At 39.7% G+C, this 17,053-nt stretch overlaps 1 protein-coding gene across 2 annotated transcripts; it reads left to right on the top strand.

Annotated features, from left to right (window-relative positions):
- The first annotated feature begins 324 nt into the window (after positions 1-324).
- On the top strand, positions 325-16,419 carry LOC148160381 (DENN domain-containing protein 1B-like). 2 transcript variants are annotated; one of them, XM_088010163.1, is made up of 23 exons: positions 325-507; positions 956-1,020; positions 3,822-3,865; positions 4,344-4,393; positions 4,492-4,611; positions 6,626-6,695; positions 6,784-6,864; positions 6,960-7,025; positions 7,862-7,915; positions 8,279-8,389; positions 8,627-8,727; positions 9,027-9,072; positions 9,172-9,273; positions 9,403-9,528; positions 9,636-9,737; positions 11,034-11,124; positions 11,695-11,735; positions 11,813-11,863; positions 11,948-11,995; positions 12,081-12,188; positions 12,339-12,412; positions 13,200-13,419; positions 13,492-16,419. In XM_088010163.1, the coding sequence occupies exons 1-23, from the start codon at positions 491-493 to the stop codon at positions 14,440-14,442; spliced, it is 2,739 nt and encodes a 912-aa protein (XP_087866289.1). In that variant the 5' UTR covers positions 325-490; the 3' UTR covers positions 14,443-16,419. The 2 variants fall into 2 exon arrangements, with proteins under 2 accessions (XP_087866289.1, XP_087866292.1); XM_088010166.1 differs by lacking the exon at positions 6,960-7,025.
- Positions 16,420-17,053: the final 634 nt, after the last annotated feature.

Here is a 17,053-nt window from a genome sequence, read left to right as displayed (position 1 = left end):
CAAGGGTGCATGACTGCACAAATCAAGTAAAACCGGATTCTCACTGACGGGTCTACGGCTGTCAGAGCTCTAAAACTGCATCAAGCCTGCATACGCTGAGCTCTTCTGTTTTTACTCTGTTCTGTTATTCACCAAACAAACAGCAGCAGGTATTGGCTAAGTAGGTCATTTTAATTTTGAGGAAGATGTCATCTTTCGGTCTTATGAGCACTTTTAAATTTAAACACGAAATTTCAACAAATTACGAGAAGTCCACATCTGAGAGGCTGTCTCATAACGCACGTCATTTACACATTGACAAGAACATATTCAGATAGATCAGGAAGTGTTTTGTCACTCTGGCGCTGACTGAGCAGACTGCTGCTTCTGCTGGCGGTCTGCCCTCCTCTGTAACGGTGCCTCATCAGAGCGATGGCACTCGTCTAGCAGAGCCCTGAGGACCTTCATCTCCTCCGGGACAAACACATGGAAACAGCCGCATTCAGGCAGGATGGGCTCCAGACTGAAGTAAGTTAGTTAGTCGGCTTATGATTTCTTTTTGTCGACCTCCATCATTTTCTCTCTGCCTCTCACTCAGTTCTTGTGGTTTCTATTAACTTCCTCTCACAAAACTGCACAGGAAGTTTAATGCAGCAACTCTTCTGCCCTTGTATTTGCTGCCACAGACATAACAGTGGACTTATTCTAATCCCTGTGTTAAGCAGATTTTATTTACTAAATTTGACATGCGTTTATCTGTATATTAAGCCTATTATAAGCCACAAGACACTTCTTTGAATGTAATAACACAGATATTTTATATTGCTCACAATCAGATTAAATTTGGAGTAAATGTCTTAGCAACTTTTTTGTATTATTCATTTTTCTATTATTAATTTCTGAATTAATGTGAACCCACACGTCAAACTCTTAACAGAAATCTCACACATTTTGGTGTTCATGTGCTTCCTGTCAGACAAAACCCCGAGCGAACTTTCAACTGGTTCTTTGAAGCGACATGCCCTGTAGCCAGAGACAAAGGTGAGGACAGCTGTAGCTTCTGGATCGGCACACACACCCATCCAGAACGGCTCACACATGTTTGGCTCTGTTCTAATAAGCACTGCTTCTGTTCATCATCTTCTATATCAGATCGTTAAAGTTCACTGAGAACAAAGAAGACTGTGGGTTTGTGGTCTCTGCTTCTAAATATGTGACTTCAAATCTCATGTAACATCTGTGTCGATTTGGTGAAGCTTCAAACTTGAAAAAAATTTCAGATTTGTTTTACTAGTAGAAGACATGGGTAAAATTTGACCATTTGATTTGGTCTGTTTTCATTGTTTTGGGCGCTACATTGTGATTTTATTCACAAAATTCCCTTTATTATACGTATATACATATAAACTGACACTGATGTTTTGTCTACTACAATGAAGTTACTCATCAGATGTTTTTCTGTCACTCTTTGTATCTCGGACTTGTCTTATTTCAACATGACTCAATGGATTGCACAAACTGAATTGCACAGTCTGAGTCATGACTCAGTCGCTACACCGGCGTTTTGACAGCGGACTTCAACATAAATTAATATTTGTACATGTGAATTGGGGGAAAAAAATGAAATATCTAAACTTTGTATGTGTGAAGCAGTTTGTGCTGTTCTGACAGTCGCACATTCTTCCTGTCATGTGATCAGAAGAAAACCACAAAGCCTTTTAAGTCACAAGTAAACCCAAGGAGAGCATCCTGTTAACTCTCTGTGAGAGCTGACAGCTGACCCGATCAGATTTCACATTTAGCCATTTTTAAAACATTTTTTTGTCTAGTAAAATTACTAATGTTTTTTTTTTTTGCCCACAATAAACTATTGATATGATTAAGTTTATATTATTTCAGTAATTCAGAAATTAGAAAAATGAAGCTTCTATATTGATTCATTAGACTGGAGATAACATATTTCAAGTGTTAATTCGTTTTAAATCTAACTTAAAGCTAATGATGGTCCAAACTTACCAAGTTAGTCCAGAAATAATACAGAAATGTTTAATAGTGAAATGTGAAGTTATGGGTCATGGCAGTCAGGGGGAAGACCTGACAGTTGATCAGCTGACAGTCCTCGACACCCTGTAGAGGTAAGCAGAAGCAAAGTGTGGTGGAAACAGCAGGTTAAAAACAGCATCAGCAGGGTTCAGAGGAAAAGCCCATTCAAGAGTTTTGGGGGAGTTTCTCGAGGTTTGGACCGCAGTGCTTCACATCAGACACACCATGTATTCGTATCCGTGGGAACGAAGATGCCTTTCTTATGTGATGTCAATCCTGAACCAGGGATAGTGAAAAGGGACAGCTCTGTAGCTCAGTGGTCCAAAACATTTTTTTTTTTAAAATGCTTTGCTTATCTTGCTTTTCAATTAGAAAAAAGGAGAGTCAGAATTCAAGCTGCTTGAGGTCCACTGTGACGTTTCCACAGTCGGTGAGGATTCGGGGAGTCACTGCCTTTTGTTTGTGTTGGTTCACAGCTGCTTACCAAGAGATATTGGAGCAGTTTGTGCTTCTGTTTGCTGACAGTCTTTACAGAAATGCTAATTTTATTTTCCAGCAGGACTTAGTATCTCATCAATGTGCTTGGCATGATTTCTTTAATGAGCATCACTGATTGGGTTGCAAACCTGGCTGACATAAACCCCAATGGATGATCTCTGGAATATATTTTGTAGCACCATTCACATATAGGGTAATTAAAACTGAGTTACAGAAAGAAAAAGGGGACAGAGTTTAAAACATAAACTAATGACACATAATCATACAACGGGAAGGAAATCTGAATACCCTTAGATAAGCTAATGAAAAATGATTAAAATAAATCTCTTAACTTTTGTGTTTGGCTGCAGCAAACAGTAACAGTTTGAGTCCTGATTCAAAGGAAAAGTCTGACTAAATGCTGCCTCACCTGATTTGGTTCTGGTTCCTGGAAACGAGGAGTAAACAGGTCATTGATAACCTGGAGGGTTTTTTACGTGGTGTATATCTGACTAGCAACTCTGAAGTGCATTTGTGACCAAGACCATTCAGTGGCTTGTAGACCATCGACAATATTTCTATTATTTTACAATCAGGGAGACAGTGCAGTCACTTAAGGACCGGTGTGGTATGATCCATGTTCCTGGTGTTGGTCAGGACTCTGGCAGCAGCATTTTGGATAAGGTGCACCAACTTGCTAATTTTTTTTCGTAAAAACAAGCATAAAATAACAGCGCACAGAAGTTATTTTGGGTCCTGTTTTGACAGGACATCCTTTATTCTGGTGATGTTTTAAGGCGGTACAGCTGGTTGATTTATTATTAGACTAGGTTAATTCTTCTAGGTTCAGTTTGAAAACAACTATATTTTTCCTTTTCTTTTTTTTTTTTTACTCTCTGCGGCCTTCAGTTCCACAGAACCTAGATCAGTTTTGGTTTTGACCTCACGTTTTTTTAAAAGAAGACGATGAGAGACACCATACCTAACAATGCAAACAAGAGCAGTGTTGATGCAACCCAGGAACATCTCAGCAGGGGAATTGTCTCCCTGCTACTCTGCATTGATGCAGTAATTAATGGAAAAGGAGCCCTTACTAAATACTGGGTGCATATTCTCTACAGTACATCACACATATGTTTTGTAGTTGAAAGAATAATACAAGTTCTAAAATAATATATATTACTGTATCTACAGAATGTTTGTGTCTGAACTGAATTAGCTTTTTTGCTGAAAATTGAACTTATTGAAATTCATTTCTGTGATGTAGTTTGTTCATTCATTTTCATAACTTTTTTTTTTTTTTTTTTGCTTTAATTTTGCAGATCCTGGAGTAAAGTTTCAGTTTCCAGAAGACTTCAGGGACGAGGTAGCCTCTGCTGCTCCAGGGAATGCGTTGTTGGGAATGTAATTTTGAAATGATCACAGCAGCTCGACTTTACTCTTCGAACACCGGACATATTTTGTGTGGCTGTTTAAGGACTCACCTTATTTAGGTCAAGGGAGTAAATAAATTGAACTTTAACAAACAATTCTTGTTCAAATTTAGGCTAAAACGGAAACCAAAAGTCAGGCTTTTTAAATCCGTTTGATCAAAACCGACAATGTTTCAACCATTTATTGACGTGTGAACATTCTTTTTTAACCTTTCGCTTTCTTTTCTTATCACATCCTCTAACTGTTGACAATGGAGACAATAATGCTTACGTTGCTCAGCGTGTAACACCGTAAACCTGAAATAGTTTCCAAAGTTGACGTGAGGCGCATGAAGCTCTCGTACTTTAACATAACCGTCTTTGTTGGTGTCTCTCGCTCCTTATTTTGCTCATTAATTGCTTTTTTTCCAGGAATCCAGTCAAACTTTGCCCAGGTTCTGCTTCCCGTACGACATCCAAAGGTGAGTATGAACTGGGTTTTCGCTGCATGACCGGTCACACCTCCCCGCCTGGTTAACTTGATCTAACTGTCCTCCTCTCACCTCGCTCGTCTGCTCAGACAGAGGGATGGGGTGGCCGTCCAGCACTTCACTTTTGTTCTGACTGACCTGGAGGGATGCCAGCGCTTTGGTTTCTGTCGCCTCACCAACAGCACACAGACGTGCCTTTGCATCCTCAGGTATGCTTTTGTCTGCATGTTTAACCTTTATTTTGTGATCCCCCTGTGTCTTTTGGACACACACACAAAAAAAAAACATGTTCTTTGAAAGATTGCCATGGAAATGTTACATTTTCTTTGCATCCCATTATTAACTTCGTACCTTACTATAAGTAACAGATATATATTAATTTTCTGAATATTAACCCCTCGAATTGCCAGTTTTTCAATAACATTTCTCTTTTGTTCTTCAGAAACAAACATTGAAAGGTTTATGTTATTTCCCATCCTATAAATTCAAGTTAAAATGGGGGAGTATGATCTTAATCAGGGAGTAATTTATTTTATTTTATTTTTTTATGCAGAGGTTTTTGTAAATAAATTGTCCATTGGAATCACCAAAGACTCTTAAAATTACACATTTTTTATGGATGTCATTGTCTTTAACATTCATAGCAAGTGTTCAGTATGATTTTTATAATTGCTGAAATCTTAGTGTTAGCAATTTGTCGTTTTTTGTTGGGGTTTTTTGCGGGTAGAGACAGGTGTGGGTAAAACTGAAAGCATAACTGTGATCAATTAAAACGCTGGGTTAAAAAAAAGGTCATTATTTCCCAGTGACGTGCGGTCAGGGGAGGCAGAGCCTGTCATCATGGAAAAATAATATAATAATAAAACCATTTATATTGCTATTTTCACCCTGTGGTTTGTACTATAAAGTATCTATTTTTTACTTAGCTTAACCAATTCTGATGATTTTTTCTTCAAAATCGCTGGATTTTCGCATTTTCCCATTCAAATGCTCAGAAGCGAAGCCCTGGGATTGCTCAACCTCTCCCTAACTGCACTGGCTGCCATTCAGAGCAAGTTCGTCCTGTCTGTACGCCAGCAATAAAATGGCTAAAAAACATTTAATATATGGACTGTTTTTCCATAATTTCGCCTATGTGTATAATGTACAGTGTTTTTTGTCACCAACTGTGTGTGTATAGTGTTTTGTCTGCGGAGGAGCGATCAGAAATGGCAGAGAACAGATTCGAGGTGAGGCAGGCAGTTCTCTTGCCTCATGGCAGGGGGCGCTCATGATCCCAGATATTGTGACTGCACAACTGCAGAGTAAGACACAGTGAGCTAGCCAAGGAGCTAGCCATACAGTAAATAAGTAAAGTACAGCGATATATTTGTTTTCTCCTCTCTTCTGACGTCAACATGAAAGACTACATTTCTACACTTAAACAGTTTTCTAAAGTGGATTTTCAATTGAAGCAGGAGATATTAACTAAAGGAAGACCAACACCGGAGCTGAAAGTTTTGCTTCGAGACAGTTTGATGATTCTCAAACAGAGTAGAAAAGACATGCCGAGGATAAACTTGGCTTTGGATGAACGGATATTTTTGTGCAGAATTAGCGGTGAATGGATTTCATTGATAGATAAAGGTAAGACAGCAATAAGATCGTTTTTTTAACGAAATGTGCGTTTTTTGAGCTACAGTTTGTATGTCTAAATAATTCAGTAAAGTAGAAGCGGTAGCTAATCTACCACAGTAATTCTTTATTAATTAAACATTAAGCCTAAAACATACTACAACAACAGACTGAATATTCTGTTCTGTGTGCAAAATTCTTGAATGTTTTTTTGGTGTTAAATCCTAAAACATGAATTGGCATTGTTGTCAGTTGCTATGGCAACGAATCTGCGTAGCTTAACGAATACAGATAACTTTGCTGTGGATCATAGCACGAAATCAATACCTACATTTCTAAGTTTCACTGAGTTAACGCGGCTATGGATGACATGTAAATGATTAGTCTTTTTGCCCTCCAGCATTGTATGCATGCGCAAAATTTCCGTGGGTCCAATAACATGGATGGTGTCTAAGTCATAAGTCAGTTCCTCACCAGCAATGAACCTCACCGCACGTCACTGTTCATTACATATTTTACAAATTATTAGATGTATTCACAAGGGAATCGATTCTTTCTTTAAAAAAAAAAAAAAAAAAAGTGATTTCATCCTGTATCGATTTCAAACAGTTATCTCCCGTGGTTCGAGGTGTTCTACAAACTTCTCAACAGTCTGGCCGACTACCTCTCTAAAGGACAGGTGAGTTCTCCAGGTCCTAACATCTAATCTCTACTCTCTCCACACTGTTGCCCGAGCATCGCGTGAACATAACCCACCTCTTCAACAGATCAATGAGATCAAGGCGCTCCTGGCTACGCTCTACAAGCAGACCATCCCGCTGGCTCCCGGATCCGTCACCCTGCAGATGGTAAATCTCTTAACTAGCCAACGAGAACCCGGGGAGTCACACTTGAGTTTGAACGTGTTCTGTCAGTGGTTTGCGTGTTGTGTTTTTTTCCTGAGGGAGAGCAGCTTTTGGTGAGCACTGAGGTGTCCCGTTCTGTTGGACACACAGAGGGACCAGAGGGGGTGAGTTAGTGCCACCGGAGTCCATGTGGCCCAGAGGCAGATCCAGCCGGGCCTGTTCAGACTAACGCTGGCTGTCTGTGCTTGATGACTTAAGCTTTTATTTTTGTGTGAACTAAAACTCTGTTGACTCACCCCTCTGAGAGATGACATGTCTATGCTGATCCTAACACAGTTAACACTAGCTAGCTTTCATTATTATCTACAGTCTGTTTAAAAACCCATGACTAATGCCTCATTATGGAAATGGTTTGTCTGAGAATTTACTCCATCTGGCTCCAAGCTACAGCTTGTTGTATCATCTTTGTTTTTGTGTTTGGGTTTCATTCCAAAATGACAAAGCCATCTCCAGCAGCTGCACATTTCTAATCCAATTCACCTACAAATTAACCCCCTGATTTTAAATAACTCTCGTGTTTCGCATCTGTGTCACGGCATGCAATGAAATGTTGATGTAGTTTTGATTGCAGCATAAATACGGTTTCTTCAGTCTGAATGCAGACTTTGCAACCGATCTTGTTAAACCAGAAGTTTAACAGGATGCATATGGTGCACCATTAGGCTTTTGCAGGAACAGACGGCGTTAATGGTTCAAAAACAGATATTTGACTCAAAGCTGTGAAAGAGAAAATTGCTCAAAAGCAGCACAGTCTGCATGTAAAAGTACAATTATTGGGCTGATAATTTTGGAATAAAAGTGGACAATGTGACAACCTTTTATTCACATATGCACCAAGATGTTAGACTACATCCACAATGCTGTAAAAAAGTATATCCTCTATTTTCTTCCCTTTTTCTTACTGTGGCTTTATGGTTGTTGTTTTTTTTTTTCTGGACAGATTCCATATTTTATCGCTCCAGATCCAAAGAGTCTTCCTTCTATTCCTGAAAATGTGAGTATGGTTGCCTAAGTTAATTAGCTATGACTGAGTTTGAGCTGTTTTGCAAAGTCTTTTAGATTTTAGATGTGCAAATCTGATAGAGATATACTCCAAAGTCCTAGCGTTCTGCAAGTCTCAACTCGGCGAGGCTAAAGATAAATATATAAATGTATACCCTACTTTTGTAATACTCATTCATAAGCAGTTTTGAACTGTTCATGTTTCTTCCAGTTCAGGGTTTTGCCACTACTTTGTGCTGGGCTGTCTCCTAAAATCCCAAAGAAATCTATCAAAAGTTTGAGATTGTAATTTGACCAAATCTCATAAAATACCAGAACAAAACACAAACACACCCTGTCTCTTTGGCTTTGCTAGAGAAACCTGACTGAGCTGATAGTAGCAGTAGATGTCGGGAATCTCCTTCAGCTCTATGCCAGCATGCTGTTCGAGAGGCGGATCCTCATCTTCTCCAGCAAACTCAGCACCGTAAGACGCACGTTTTCATTTCCCCTTTTTGTTGCATGGTATTAACACCATCTCCAACACCCTGATCATACTCATACCTCAAACACTTATTTTTGAAGTGTGATTAGACCATTTCTAAACATAGAGTTAAAATGGCATTGCTTCATTCTGTGACAAATACAACTCTCTATACTCATTGATCACATGTGAAGTAGATAAGCATGCACGTTGAAGTTCTCCTCCATTTTGTGTGTGCAGCTAACGTCTTGCGTACACGCTCTCAGTGCTGTTTTATACCCGATGTACTGGCAGCACATCTTCATCCCTGTCCTGCCACCACATCTACTCGACTACTGCTGGTGAGAAGTCCTGTCCGTCCGTCCATCCGTCCATCCTAACCCCAACACTAACACACCAATCCGCCTGCACGTACACTGCGAAAACACAAAATCTTAAGTGACATAATTTGCCAGTAGATCTAGCATGTTTAAAACAACATCCTGCGTCTTGCTAAAAAGCTTCTTGTAAGTTAGTTTTGTCTTATTTCAGTCTTTGCTGTAGAAACCAGACAGAAGATACATGGCAAGGTTTTGTGTTTTTGCAGTGTGCCTGTTTACCTGATGACAGAATAACGTGATTTCCTTTTTTGCGGTTACAGTGCGCCCATGCCTTATCTGATTGGAGTCCACACCAGTCTTTCGGAGGTAACCGAGTCGCTCACATCCCCCCACCAGCTTTATTTGCAAGTTGATCAAGTTTATTCTTACTGCCTGTCTTCTCGACAACATATTTCCATCCATTAGCGGGTGAGGAGTCGTGGGTTAGAGGAAGTGGTTATTCTAAATGTTGATACAAACACTCTGGAAACCCCCTTTGATGACCTTAAGAAGATACCTGCAGATGTGGTAAAAACACATATTTATTTAATATTTATTGTAATTTCAGCAAGTTGCTTTGTGTTAGTTGAGCATGCCAGCTGTTTCATGGATAACATCAGGCAGATATCAGCAGGTTTCTTCCATTTATGTGCTCAGATGTCCGGCCTGAAGGTCTGCTTGAAGCGGCAGGCAGTGTCTCCTGGCTGTGGTGTTTCTCGAGCTTTCCTGAAGGCTCAAGCTCTGCTGTTCGGAGGGTACAGAGATGCCCTGCAGGGCGACAAGGTCTGTCAGTCACTGCGGTTTGACTAGTTAACACCAATGTTCTCCTTGCAATTGCAGAATATATTTGTTGTGCTTGCTGGTCATTCTATATGCGTCTCTCTTCACAGGAGGGTGACATTTATTTCTGTGAAGAGGTTTTTTTGGATCACAAGTCTACCAGCATGAAGCAATTCCTGCAAAGCGCCATTCATTTGCAATTCTTCAAACAGGTACACAGCGACCTCTGCTGGGCATGTTTCCTGAGTCTTAAAGCGAAAAATACAATAAAACTTTGCAGTCGATTAATTGATTAATTGATGAGACTTCAAATATATTAAGTTTTAGAAATACTGTATGCACCGTGGTCGCCAGAGTGGATAATAAGAGCGCCTGTAAATGTATGGATTTCGATCGCATATAAGGCAGGAAAGTGAACACTACGGCGTCATCCCGAACAGTGCCACCTACTGGACATCCAGTGGAATTTCACAAAATATGTCTGGAGACTCATTTGACAAGTCGCAGAGCATCTCAGGAACACAATTCATGACAGACTTGTAGAATAAAATAAATAAAAATAAAATGAATTAAATTACCCATTATCAACTAAGGTCCTCAATAATTATTAAAAGTTTTAAGAATGATGCAATTGAGAGGAAATCGCATTTAATGATGTGAATTACTGTCTTTACTGGTATGACTATATTATTCTTGATCATTTACAAACAAAAAAAAACCCCAACTTATTTTTACTATTAAACTGCACCGTCTAGTAACCAAAACAGTATTAAGATTACTTCAATGGATAAATCTAAAGAGAGAGGGCTAAGAAGATGAGAAGCATTTAATTTAAAGAAAAGGAATTATGTTGTACTTTTAATCAATATAAAATATTATAAATTAATTTGTCACATACTTATTTCTAAGTCTAGACACATATTTTGCACCTGAGTGAACATGATGGAAAAACTCTTTGAAAAGTGCTTGTTTAAAAGGATTTGATTTTTTTTTCACTTATAGTTAAACTCAGCATTAGTCCTGCCTAAGGCATATTTAGATGTTAAATATTTCAATTCAACCAAGTACTTATGCCTCTTGTCATCACCCTAATCTTTAGATTCCTTGAAAAATTCTTACTGCGACAGACTGGCGACCTGTCCAGGGTGAACCCCGCCTCTCGCCCAGAACATTAGCTGGAGATAGGCACCAGCAACCGTCCCGACCCCACTGAGGGACAAGGGTGTAAAGAAAATGGATGGATGGATGGAAAAATTCTTACTTTGGTCCATTCCAGGACATTAATGTTACTTCCAACCTGAAGAAACATGGTGGTGAAGTTAAACGATTGCTTTAAATCCAAAGTCCTAAATGGGTATGAATGAATAATTTTGGACTAAACTGTTAGAAGTAAATACTGAGGCAAATTTTCATAATCCATGCAAGCTAGCAAGGTTGATTGTTAAAAATGATTCAGATACCGGTGTTTACGTTGGTCTCAAAGCTGTTTCTCCACTTGTTTGTTTCAGTTCATTGACTGTCGCCTGGATGTTCTTAACAAAGGGAAAGAACTCGATGACCTTTTCGAGGAAGAGATAACAAAGTGTGAAGCAACAGCAGGTGTGTATCCGTATGTCTTGCGGATGTCACAAGGCAGATTTTTTTATTTTCTTTTTTATTTTGTCATTTTAGGAATATCCTATCGCGATCACCTTTCATAAAATCAATACCATGTGTCTCCTTTTGCGGTAAAATAAGACAGTACATTTTATGATTTTTAAATTACTCATCAGTGACACTCTGGATGCTGGAGTGTCTATTTTGTGACAGATATTTTAACCATTTGACTTGATGTAGTCAACAGTTTTTGTAAACCTAAGTTATGCTCCTTCTGCTGAATAGCAACGTTGGCGCTAGCATCTCTGTCTGATATGACTTGTTGTTGATACGTAATATATTTGGACTATCTGGTGTTTAAAATGCCAAAACCAAAGACAGAACAGCAGCTATAGAGATTAGGAGCTAGTGACAGATTAATCAGGGGCTAAAAAAACCTATCATTTAAAGAAGAAGTCATGAATTAAGTCAATACTTGACGTCAGATTGGGACTTCCCTTTTATGAGAATATATCTTTTTCATATTGTTGAATTAAAACTCTTTCTTTTGGATTTTTTTTTTCTTTTTTTTAGGAAGAGGCAAATCTTATCAGCAGTTAGTTGGCAATTTAAAGGTAAGTTCATTTGACTACATCTGTTTTCCTTATTGGCCAGGAAAGTCCTAACATTCATGTCTTTGTACTTCTAACAGAAAGGGGGCGGCGCTCTCATCCTAAACATGAAGACCAAAGCAAACATGAAGGTGAGTCCAGATGTGACTGGGCTTTAAGGGAGGACAGCTCCGTGTTGCGGGTGCCGCCTAACTTTTCATTGTTGTCTCTAACAGACTAAAGGTCTCACCAAATCCGGTTTGAAAAACCTGCTGATTCACAAGGTAGGCTCGTGTTCATGTAGGCAAACGCTTTGATTCACCCGAATGCTGCTGGCTTCTCTTACTCACTTCACCGTGTGTCATGCAGGTCCACCATGAGGACCGCAGCCTCCAGAGGGGCGGATCGATGTCGCACCGCCGTGTCCAGTCTGACAGCTTACAGAGCCGCCTGCCCATCACACAACACTTTGGAAAAGTAAGACTTTTTGTTGTTGTTGTTGTTTCCAGCAAACAAATCTACATCTGAATCAAGTTAAATGTGTAAGACAGACAGTCCCGTTTGTGCCGTCTTCCAACTGTTTTTGTTATATTTTCTTTTTCTGGTCTTGGTTTTCTACTCCATTAGTCACGACCTCGCCGACCTGCTCAGAAAATCAGAGACAAGGACGTCACAAAGGACACAGAAGATCTCTGGGACAGGTGGGAAATCCACTAATACACCATTAGTCTCCTCAAACGGTCCCCAGTTTTAAAGCTCCAGCCAAGGGCCAAACGTATAACTAAAAGGTCTGCTTTATTTTGTCAAAAGTGGAAAATAGGCTTAATTTATTTTTTTTATTGCAAAATGAATATGAAAGCCTGTTGCAGCCATGTTTAAATTACATTTTTAAAATAATTATTTTTACTGTTTTTCATCAAGTTCCTGCTCTGTAGAACATAAATACAATTTAATATCAGTGTTTGTGATACTATTTAGAAACGTCAGGACATTAGAAGAACCCAACCAGGAAGTCTATTGAGAACCTTTGGTTATATTTTTAAGAGATGTTTTTTCTTTTCTTCACATAAACAATATATGCGGATGTAGGGAACATGCATTGATCATATCGATCCAACAAAATGGGCCCAAAGTAAAACAGCATGACGTGGCCAAGTGAAGACCAACTGCTGACATCTCTGACATATGCAAAGGGAAACTAGTTTTTTTATCTCTTCCCTTTTTCGAGGTTTTGTTTCCACTTTATGATTCCAACACATGACAGTCTGTTGCTCTGTTTAACGAAGCCACACATAAAATAACCTAGAATGCTGTCTCTGGAAATCAAGAGTAAAAAAAAAAAAAAACAACTGATTCATTAATTTACTAAATAATTTCTCAGTGCAGTAGATGAAGCATTTCATTTGACACCTGCTACGCATATTTATATTATAATATCACTATTTCTAACTTCTATTTAGTTTTATTGATGTTATTTTTTGTTCTCAGTGAGGAGAACTCGAGGCTCGCTGGACAGCCTGACTCCGAGATTCTGAAGGAAGAAGAAGAAGACGAAGTCGATTCACCGTTATGCGACTCAGAGGAGATGGATCTCCTGGGGGAGATCTTTGACACTCTTAGCTCTCGCAGCTCCCACGACCGAGGCCTGTTGTATGGCACTCGCAGCCTGGATTTGTTTGGACCAGACAGCCATGACTACATCATTAAGGTAAATCAGTAAGGAAACGATCAGCACTCCCGCTTGGAAGTCAGTTCTAATTCTCTTTTATGTGGTTGTTAGCGTGTTCCAGGCAACCCCAGCCAGGAGAGCCTGTCTCTGTCCATCAGCGGCAGCGGCAGCTTGCACAGCTGGAATCTGGAGACCACAGAGGAGCTCTCGGATCGGACGGAGGACTCGGACTGGCACGGCCTGGACAGCAGCTTGCCGGAGGAGGAGGGAGCAGGATGTCTCCTGGTGGCAAGTGAGGTCGCCGAGCACGAAGCGAAACAAAGGGAGGTCAGAGAAAAACAGAGAGAATCTGATGGAGAAATAAATGAGAAGCAGGAAATAACCAACAGCGATAACTTTAAGGAAGTGAAGATAGAAGAGGAGCCAATTAAAGAAGACATAGCAAGCTTTGGGGAAAGCTCGCAAGAAACGACTGAAGGAAAAGAAGACGAAAGAATGAAGGATGACAGGAAAGATGAGGGAACTCAGAGCGAGGAGGTAGCTGTGTTACAAGAGGAGGAAGGGAAAACGAATAGCGTGCAGGAAAATGAGACAAAAGAAGAAATGAAAGAAACACAGAAGGATACAAATAATGATTCTACAGAAACATTGAACTTAAAGTGTGTGAACAGAGAAGACCTGCCGTTGAATTCGGTGGGAGAGCCGCAGAATGACGCTACAGTCCCACCGGAGCCTGACGACGATACCGCCGAGTCTAAACCGCCTCCATCTGAGGAGAAAGAGAGTGATAAAACCCCAAAGAAGGAGGAGCAGGGGCCCCGCGTGACCTCCCCTCCTCCCAAAGTCCTTTCCGCCGTAGCGCGCTTCCAGTGTCAGCCACACGGCCAGCAGGGATTTCAGCTCAGGTCCGTTTCTAAGAACTCTGCCGAGCCTGCGTTGCGATGCAGAGAAAAGGTACAGACTCCATGTGAGTTGGACGCAAACAGAAACGCAGAGGCGTCTGAGGAGGAAGACCGCCCTCCGATCAAAGTGTCTGAACTGAAGAAGAGATTTGAAGCTTGATGGTAACATCTCAGTTTTCACTGGTTTAGGTGGAAACCCAAACATCCCCATCAACACTTTCCAGCTCAATGGGATTCCAAGATGCTCCAAAGGCAGAAGGGGGTTTCATGCAAACAAATACCCAAAGTATCTCTTTGCTAAGCTAAGAGGCAGGTCCATTAGCTTTATTGAAGATGAAGGAAATAGGAAACAGTAAATATTTTTGGTTTTAGAAAGGGCTCAGGATCAAACTAAAGCATCATTATTAACTCAAAAAGAAAAAAAAGATAACACTTTATTTGAAGGGGTGTGCATAAGACTGACATGACACTGTCATAAACACGACATAACATCTGTCATGAACATAAAGTCTTTATGAATGTTTATGACAGTTGTCATGAAGTGTCATTCGGTAAATAATGACACTGTTAATAGAAAGTTGCTCTAAAAGTTCCATTAAAAGTCCATTAAAAGTCCATTAAAAGTGTCAACTTTGCATGATTTTGTAAATTATGATAATTTAATGTAAAGTTGCCATTTTTAATGGACTTTTAATGCAACTTTTTGAGCAACTTTGCATTAAAAGTGTCATTATTTACCGAATGACACTTCATGACAACTGTCATAGACATTCATAAAGACTTCATGTTCATGACAGATGTTATGTCAGTCTTATGCACACCCCTTCAAATAAAGTTACCAAAAAAAAAAACCAAAGAAAATGTTATTTATGGCATTCATTGAACCGTTAAACTCTCAGGTTGGAAGTTGCAGGTTTCAGTGGTTGCTAGGATCTCCGTCCCTATTGCTTCTGTTTTCTATTTCTTTTTTAAATTGCTTGAACTGTTTGACCTCATCCTTTCCAAGCAACATAAATTGAAACTTAAGTGACGTTTCAAAGCCAGGAACCAGACGGGCTAAAGCAGTGGTTCTCCATCCTGTTCCTCAGCACTCATTGTCCTCCAGGAATTTGAGTATTCCCTGTTCCCACATCCATCCTAATCTGCTCAATCTGGGATTGGGTTGCTGTGGGCAGCAGCCTAAACAGAGAAGCACAAGGTGCTCCATGGTCAGCTGAGAAACATTTAGTCCTGGGTCTTCCCAGAACACCTCACCAGGGAGGTGAGGGGTGATGCTGTAATCAGGTGTGCCAAAGAAGAGACATCTAGGACAGGAAGGACAATGTGGATCAGGACTGAGAACCACTGAGCTGAAGGGATCGCTTGGATTTTTTGAGTCAAGTTCTGTGAACTTTTTAGCAAACATTTCCATACCTGTAAAAATACATAATAGAACCAATCAGCCATATCCTTACTCTAAGTGAGTTAGAGGAAGGATATGGCCTCACCATTTAACCTCAGTCTGCACGGCTCTATAGCAGAGTTAGCAGCATGTTGAAAAGTTTTAAATTTAAATTGTATGGCTACCAAAGGGAAGAATAAAAACCTACATTGGAGCTGAAAAAATTACTTTCAGGAGGTTTCCCCAGCCTCTTCCACCAGTGAATGAGCATCAGCCTGATTGGATAAACTAACTTTAAGATGCTGTGCCTTTCAGAGGTTTTGTGGTTTGGTGAAAGTCTTATTTGGATTTTAAAAAGTCAGTCAACTCATTGTGAGAATTGGTGTTTCTGCCACATCACTCAGCAGAGAAAAGTCAAACTTAGTATTTTGTGCAAATGTTGACTCAAACACCAATGCTGCATTTAAATCGTTTTTTTTTTTACAGGTAAGGAAACTTGGTGATAATGGTACAAGAACCACAAGTCAAAAAAGCAAAAAAAAAAAAAAAAAGGAACTTATCCCTTTAAAAGCACTGTTGTCTATTTTTTTTAACTTAAATGTGAAAATGCCATTTATTATAAACATGTAAAGTGTATTTTTTAGATTTGTAGAACATTAGTTTCTTTCCTGCACAAACTGACATTTTTAAAAATGACCTTTGCAGTTTTGTGGACTGTTCTCACACAATTTGAATAAATAGCTTTAATAAACAAAACATGCCCATTGAAAGTGTCTTTTTAACCAAGCAAAAATGAAAAGGAACAATTCATTTGCACACACTGGTTTTAATCAGACGCTTTGCACACCATGTGTGCACACTTGTTCGACATTAAGCCTTTGAATACGATATATAAAAAGTGCATTCCAGTTAGTGTCTTAGGAAAACTAATATGCAAAACATAAAAAATATTTTAATGTGCCTTTAAATACAAAATGCACTGCAGCTCATATTTTAGTGGTAGAAAAAGTGAGTAGTGTTTAAATAGGAAAACTGTTAGCAAACTCTCCACTTCTCTTCCCTCCGTGAAACGAGTGACGGAACGCTCCGATTGTTCGGTCGGTCCATTTGTTTTCACCCAGGATGAAAAAAAGTGTTTGCATGATCTGAAAACATTTTGGTGCAGAGAGCATCCGTTTGTGAGACACACACCACAGTAACATCAAGGGTATTCAATCCATGTCTCTTTATATAAGCCGCTCTTCTTTGGGCAACGGTAAAGGCAGCCTGGGCCTCTCGGGCGCGGTTGCTCTCGATTGCTTCTTCTCCTCTGCGCTGGGTCTGTACTTCCCCTCCATCCTTCTTTTCTTCCGTATGACGCACAACAGAAGCAGCAGGACTAAGGTGAGCA

Source organism: Poecilia mexicana, unplaced genomic scaffold (genome assembly GCF_051168715.1).
Source record: "Poecilia mexicana isolate PSO_F unplaced genomic scaffold, ASM5116871v1 scaffold_2, whole genome shotgun sequence".
In the NCBI taxonomy this organism is placed as follows: domain Eukaryota; kingdom Metazoa; phylum Chordata; class Actinopteri; order Cyprinodontiformes; family Poeciliidae; genus Poecilia; species Poecilia mexicana.
Note: the sequence above shows the minus strand (reverse complement) of the source record. Positions and strands in the feature narration are given on the sequence as shown.